At 38.1% G+C, this 7,928-nt stretch overlaps 1 protein-coding gene across 1 annotated transcript; it reads right to left on the bottom strand.

Annotated features, from left to right (window-relative positions):
* Positions 1-783: 783 nt before the first annotated feature.
* LOC116099250 (vomeronasal type-1 receptor 41-like) lies at positions 784-1,734 on the bottom strand. The gene has a single exon (XM_031382533.1). It carries the CDS (start codon positions 1,714-1,716, stop codon positions 784-786), a length of 933 nt encoding a protein of 310 aa, XP_031238393.1. The 5' UTR covers positions 1,717-1,734.
* Positions 1,735-7,928: the final 6,194 nt, after the last annotated feature.

Genomic DNA, 7,928 nt, shown 5'->3' with positions numbered 1-7,928 from the left:
GTTTTTTTTTTTTTCACTATTAACTGGTTTCACTAATAACTATGATATTTAACTGGTTTCACTATTTTAAATCTGGCTATCTGAGCGACATTGTGCAAATGACAATGTAATTCTCTGCATTAGTTCTGGCTCCGTGTGTGTGAGTTTTCTGGATCTTGTGATAATTGACACACAAAACAATGTTTCCTTATGTATTTTGTCAAATATAAACAACTGAGGCAACTGAATTATTGTAAATTTAATAGCTATCATATATTTAAAGTCATAGAATGTTCCAGAGAGACAGGTCACCAGTTAAGTATCATGATGCATAGAAGACTCAAGATCAACTACCAAAACCCACAGTGAGTGACCCACAAGTGACTAAACATTGCGATTCAGAGTAGCTGACTTTTCTGGCCTCGATGATCACCTACACTAAAGTACACAAATACACACACACACACACACACACACACACACACACACTAGTATTAATTAAAAATATATCCCTTTTAGGATTATAAAAGCAATATGCCAACCCAGGTCAAGTAAAGGCCGTCTCACAGATCTCTTTTGAAAACACAGTGAAAGATAGAAAACTCTTCTGATATCTGAGAGGAAATGGGTTTTAATTTTCTTTTATATACTTGTCATCCACATCCAAAATAAACAGATTTGACAGAAAAAAAAGATAATTTCATATATCAACTTAAGTCACAGAATGTCTCACTAGGCCATGATCCATAGCTCTGATAATAGCATATTGGATTATGTTCAGGATCCATACTCATCAATAAATAATCAAACAGTTACTAGTCTGCCACACATTGACCCACAAAACTTAGTTATAAGCTTTTCAGAACAAATAAACACAAAAGGGCTGACTGTGGCATAGCTATGGGACACAATAATTTGGACACAGTAGAATATTGAACCATCCTTGAACTTCATCCTTGAGTGGAAGACAACATTTTCCAAAATGTAGAGAACCACAAAGAAGCTCATGAGCAGCATGATGGTCCTAGTGGCCCTTTGCTCTGGGGATGCTTTTGAAGAAAGGCTGGTGCTGTGAAGATGCTGGGCCTGCTTCTTGTGCCTCCATAAGAGATTCATCATGTACCCGCTGGACAGGGCCATGAGACTGATAAGAAAGGCTTCCCTCATGGCTATCGATATGGAAAACATGTTTGTTCTGGAGTAACTCATGGGTAGAAGTGAGCAGGACTGAGTAACATACATAAAGTTCTCTGAGGTCAAATTGGGGGTAGCAATAATCGATAGGAAAAGGTGACTGCTAAAAGACATATAGAGAACACAGAATAAAAGGAAGGCACCTGAGATATGATTAGGAGATTTATGTTTAAACTTCATTAAACAGGATCTTCTAGGACTAAGCATGATGGTCCAAAGTACATTCAGCAGACAGGTAGCAGAAAGAGTGAGGCCCCTCAGAAGCCTGTGCAAATAGAGAAGGGATTGGCATATGGTAGAATCCCATCTCCCCTGAGACATAAACATGTCTGCAACTATGAGGCCCATAGTTATAAGCAACATTAATTGGGTTAGAGATAAGAAAGCAATGTAGAGGTCAATAGACTTAGACCTGTTCTCACCAAGGAGCATGCAGATGTGAGCAATAAAAAGGATACTGTTTGCTGAGATCCCAACACACATTTCAGAGAACAAGATGATTTTCATGTTTGTGTCAGTGTGGAGTAAGCTGACTTTATTCATTGTATGGGGGTAGGAATCAAATAGAAAATCCTGAGGAGAAAAGAAAAAACTCTTCCTTACAAAACATGGCTCTGTTCACAACTGCCAATCAACAAGCTTAACAACAAGATGTCGACTCATCCCAACTCCACTTCATCCAAACTCTCCTCCAGCTCACATCCCCTCAAAACCATCCCCATGGTCCCCACTGTCCTCTTGCTTTCCAATCAAGGCTGAATTGTGTGTATGGTTGTGGGACTACCTCTAAATATAAACTTTCTTGTACATTAAGCATTTCCATGAATTATTAGAAGCATTTCTGCTCATGGTCCCTGGGTTTGGTTTGTTTTTGGCCAAGAGCTGCATCTCACTTGATGGTCACACACACTATAGCTTTATATATTTGGTGAATAAGAATTTAGAAAATTGAAGAAAACTCAAAATATACCCTCCTGGAGGACTTTGTTCCTATGGGTTCTAGTGCACATGGTAATTTAACTTCAGTGTTTGCTTTATTCTGCCCCTTTACCTACAGGTCAAATATTTCTCTCTCTCTCTTCCTCTCTGTCTCTGTCTCTCTCCCTCTCCCTCCCTCTCCCTCCCTCTCTCTCTCTCTCTCTCTCTCTCTCTCTCTCTCTCTCTCTCTCTCTCTCTCTCATTCCTCTCCTCTCTTTATTGTCCCCTTTTTTTTTCAACACAGGGTTTCTCTGTGTAACCCTGGCTGCCCTAGAACTTACTCTATGGCCTCTAACTCAGAGATATGTCAGCTTCTAACTTCCAGGTGGTTAGAATAAAGACAGTTACCAACACTGCCCAGCCAGGCCAAATATTCAGGAGGAATTGTTTTCTTCAGGGGAGACCACAGCAATTCATTGTCCAAAACCAAATGGAAAACACACATATACGTAACATTACACAGACTGAACATGTTGAAGTTATGGATTTAAGAATATGTATTATGTAAGAAAAAGAGGCCATGAAAGCAGAGGACAGCATTGGGGGTTATTTGAAAGGGTTTTGCGGGAGATAGAGGAATAGATAACTTATATTATTGTACTATAATCTTGAAAAAATCAAAGAATTATGAAATGAAGCAATAAGGAAAATGTTAGAATTCATAATCTTTGGGTAACAATTAATAATTCAAGGTAAGGTAGGTAGTTGGTGAAAACATTTAATAATTTTTGTTTACTCACATAAAGATTGTATAGTATCAACACAAAAAGCTCTTTAAAAGACCAGTGGTCATCATCCCAAGAGTATTAATTAAGCTCTATCTATTCTTGTGATTTGTGAAGTTCCTTATAATACCAGAGCTCCTCCTTGACCTCATTCTCAAGGAAGAGGACTCGGGGATAGGGGAAAAGGAAGGACCAGGGAAGAAAAAGAGGAGCCAGGGAATTCAGATCAGCAGTGGGATGACAAAGTAATAGTTTCTGCCACCCGGCCAAATTGTGTGAGATTGTGCCATGATAATCATAAGAAAATATACAGTAAACAAGGCTCTATCTACTTTCAAGATATAAGAACAGCAGTTTACAATGGTACTCGAATGGAAAGTCAGCTTTTGACCCATATGCATTCATTATGACAGGCTTGTTCTTTATGCACACATTTCATGGAGGATAATGTACAAATTGGTGGAGTTTTAAAAGTTTATAAAAACATGAAATGCCTTTCTACCTCCCTCTTCACCTGGGAGGAGGCACTGCAGATCCACTGCACACTATGCCCCTTACCCACAGCAGAGAGCTTGCCTTTGGGGAGTGCTCCAAACCAGAGACTCAGTGATATCTCCATTTTCAGTGGTGACCTTCTCAGATGGGACCAGCTAGGAGGCACAGGCCTCAGAAGTGGCAGGGCAGCCTGCACAGGATCCTTTCTACCTCCTTCTTCACATAGGAGGAGGTACTGCAGATCCACAACCATCTCTGCCCTTTCCCTGCAAGTGGAGAGCCTGTCTCCAGAGTTTGTTCTGAACCCAGGACTCAGGAGGGATGACTGATCCACAGCCCACTGCACACAGGTCTTACCTGAGGAGAGCTGATCTCCCAGAAGTGTTGACACAGGCTTACAGACTCACAGGAGGAACAAGTTCCAATCAGAGATAGTAAGAACATCTAACACCAGAGATCAACAGATGGCAAAAGGCAAATGCAAGAATCTTGCCAACAGAAACCAAGACTACTTGGCTTCATCAGAACCAACCTCCCACCTCAGCAAGTCCTGGATAATCCCAAAACACCAGAAAAGCAAAATTTGAATCTAAAATCTTATCTCACAATGGTGATAGAGGAATTTAAGAAGAGCATGAGTAACTCCCTTAAAGAAATACAGGAGAACACAGGTAAACAGACAGGTTCAAGCCCTTAAAGAAGAAATACAAAAATCCCTTAAAGAATTACAGAAAAACACAATCAAACAGGTGAAGGATCTGAACAAAACTATCCAGGACCTAAAATTGGAAGTAGAAACAATTAAGAAATCACACAGAGAGACAATTCTGGAGATAGAAAACCTTGGAAAGAAGTCCAAAGTCATAAATGCAAGCACTAACAGACTACAAGAGATAGAAGAGAGAATCTCAGGTGCAGAAGATACCATAGAAAACATTGACACAACAGTCAAAGAAAACACAAAATGCAAAAAGCTCCTAACCCAAAACATCCAGGAAATCCAGGACACAATGAGAAAACCAAACCTAAGGATAACAGGTGTAGAAGAGAGTGAAGACCTCCAACTTAAAGGGCCAGTAAATATCTCAAAAAAAATTATAGAAGAAAACTTCCCTAACCTAAAGAAAGAGATGCCCATGAACATACAAGACACCTATAAAACTCCAAATAGACTGGGTCAAAAAAGAAATTCCTCCTGCCACATAATAGTCAAAACACTAAATGCCCAAAACAAAGAAAGAATATTAGAAGCAGTGAGGGAAAAAGATCAAATAACATATAAACTCAGACCTATCAGAATTACACCAGACTTCATAGTCTCGCCAGAGACTATGAAGCCAGAATATCCTGGGTTGATGTCATACAGACCTTAAGAGAACACAAATGCCAGCTCAGGCTACTATACTCAGCAAAACTCTCAATTATCATAGATGGAGAAACAAAAGTATTCCATGACAAAACCAAATTTACACAATATGTTTCCACAAATACAGCCCTTCAAAGAGTAATAAATGGAAAACTTCAATACAAGGAGGGAAACTACATCCTAGAAAAAGCAAAAAGAGTAATTTTCCAATAAAATTAAAACAAGATAGTCACATGAACAGATTTCCAACCATAACAAAACAATCACAGGAAGCAACAATTACCTTTCCTTAATATCTATTAATATCAGTGTATTCAATTCCCCAATAACAAGACATAGACTATCAGACTGGGTATGTAAACAGGACCCAACATTTTGTTTCATACAGGAAACCCACCTCAGTGATACAGACACTACCTCAGAATAAAAGAGTGGAAAACAATTCTCCAAGCCAATGGCCCCAAGAAAAAAGCTGGAGTAGCCATTCTAATATTGAATAAAATCGACTTTCACCCTAAAGTGATCAAAAAAGATAAGGAGGGACACTTCATATTCATCAAAGGTACAATTTACCAAGAGGAACTTTCAATCCTGAACCTCTATGTTCCAAGTGCCAGGGCATCTACATTCATAAAAGAAACTTTATTAAAGCTCAATGCACACATTGCAACACACACAATAACAGTGGGAGAGTTCAACACTCCACTCCCTGCAATGGACGGATCATGGAAACAGAAACTAAACAAAGACACAGTGAGACTAACAGAAGATATGAAACAGATGGATTTAACAGATATCTATAGAAATTTTATCCTAAAACACCTAAAGCACCTCAAGGTAACTTCTCCAAAATTTACCATATAATTGGTCACAGATTAGACCTCAACAGATACAAGAAGATTAAAATAATTCCTTGCATCCTATCAAATCACCAAGGACTAAGGCTGCTCCTCAGTAACAACATAAACAATAGAATGCCCCCATACACATGGAAGCTCAACAACACTCTACTCAATGATAACTTAGTCAAGGAAAAAAATAAAGAAACTAAAGACTTTCTAGAGTTCAATGAAAATGAAGCTGCAACATACCCAAACTTATGGGACACAATGAAAACAGTCTTAAGAGGAAAACTTATAGTATTACGTGCCCACAAAAAGAAACTGGAGAGAGTATATACCAGCATTTTGACAGCACATCTGAAAGCTCTAGAACAAAAAGTAGCAAATTCACTCAAGAGGAGTTGAAGGTAGGAAATAATCAAACTCAGGGCTGAAATCAACAAAATAGAAACAAAAAGCACTATATAAAGAATCAACCTAACCAGGAGCTGGTTCTTTGAGAACATCAACAAGATAGATAAACACTTAGCCAGACTAACTACAGGGCACAGAGACATTATCCTAATTAATAAGATCAGAAATGAAAAAGAAGACATAACAACAAACACTGAGGAAGTCCAAAAAATCATGAGAGCCTACTACAAAAGCCTATACTCAACAAAAGAGGAAAACCTGGATGAAATGGACAATTTTCTAGACAGATACCAGGTACCAAAATTAAATCAAGATCAGATCAATGACATAAACAGTCTCATATCTGGAATGTAATACAAACAGTTATTTATAGTCTCTCAACCAAAAAAAGCCCAAGACCAGATGGGTTTAGTGCAGTTTTATGAGACCTTCAAAGAAGACCTAACACCAACACTCCTCAAACTATTCCACAAAATAGAAATGGAAGGTACTCTACTCAATTCGTTCTACAGAGCCACAATTACACTTATACCTAAACCACAAAAACAACTAACAAGGAGAGAAAACTTCAGACTAATTTCCCTTATGAATATCGGTGTAAAAATACTCAATAAAATTCTTGCAAACCAAATCCAAGAACACATCGAAAGGATTATCCATCATGATCAAGTAGGCTTCATCCAAGGGATGCAGTGATGGTTCAATATTCGGCAATCCATCAAGTAATTCACTATATAAACAAACTCAAAGGAAAAAAAAAACATTTGACCATCTCATTAGATGCTGAGAAAGCATTTGACAAACTCCAACATCTCTTCATGATAAAAGTCTTGGAAAGATCAGGAATTCAAGGCCCGTACTTAAACATTGTAAAAGCTATATACAGCAAAACAGTAGCCAACATCAAACTAAATGGAGAGAAACTTAAAGCAATCCCACTAAAATCAGGGACTAAACAAGGCTCCCCACTCTCTCCCTACCTATTCAATACTATACTTGAAGTCCTAGCCAGAGCACGTAGACAACAAAAGGAGATCAAAGGGATACAAATTGGAAAGAAGTCAAATTATCACCATTTGCTGATGATATGATAGTATACTTAAGTGACCCCAAAAATTAAACCATAGAGCTCCTAAACTTGATAAACAATTTCAGCAAAGTAGCTGGATATAAAACTAACTCAATCAAATCAGTGGCCTTTCTCTACACAAAGGATAAACAGGCTGAGAAAGGAATTAGTGAAACAACACTTTTCACAATAGTCACAAATAATATAAAATACCTTGGTGTGACTCTAGCTAAGCAAGTAAAAGAACTGTTGGACAAAAACTTCAAGTCTCTGCAGAAGGAAATTGAAAAAGATCTCAGCAAATGGAAAGATCTCCCATGCTTGTGGATTGGCAGGATTAATATAGTAAAAATGGACATTTTGCTGAAAGCAATCTACAGATTCAGTGCAAACCCCATCAAAATTCAAACTCAATTCCTCACAGACTTAGAAAGAGCAATTTGCAAGTTCATCTGGAATAACAACAACAACAACAACAAAAACCAGGATAGCCAAAACTACTCTCAACAATAAAAGAACCTCTGGTGGAATCACCATCCCAGACCTTAAGCTGTACTACAAAACAATTGTGATAAAAACTGCATGGTATTGATATAGTGACAGGCAGGTAGATCAATGGAAAAGAACTCAAGACCCAAAAATGAACCCATACACCTGTGGCCACTTGATTTTTGACAAAGGAGTTAAAACTATCCAGTGGAAAAAAGACAACATTTTTAACAAATGGTGCTGGCTCAACAGGCAGTTAGCATGTAGAAAAATGCAAATTGATCCATTTCTATTTCCTTGTACAAAACTCAAGTCCAAGTGTATCAGGGACCTCCACATCAAACCAGATACATTGAAACGAATAGAAAAGAAAGCGA

This window comes from Mastomys coucha, unplaced genomic scaffold (assembly GCF_008632895.1).
Source record: "Mastomys coucha isolate ucsf_1 unplaced genomic scaffold, UCSF_Mcou_1 pScaffold20, whole genome shotgun sequence".
Taxonomy (NCBI): Eukaryota; Metazoa; Chordata; class Mammalia; order Rodentia; family Muridae; genus Mastomys; species Mastomys coucha.
This window is presented reverse-complemented; position numbering and strand designations above follow the sequence as displayed.

Coding starts and splice junctions, on each gene's coding strand:
- LOC116099250 (XM_031382533.1), bottom strand. CDS start 1,716: ATGAATAAAGTCAGCTTACTCCACACTGACACAAACATGAAAATCATC.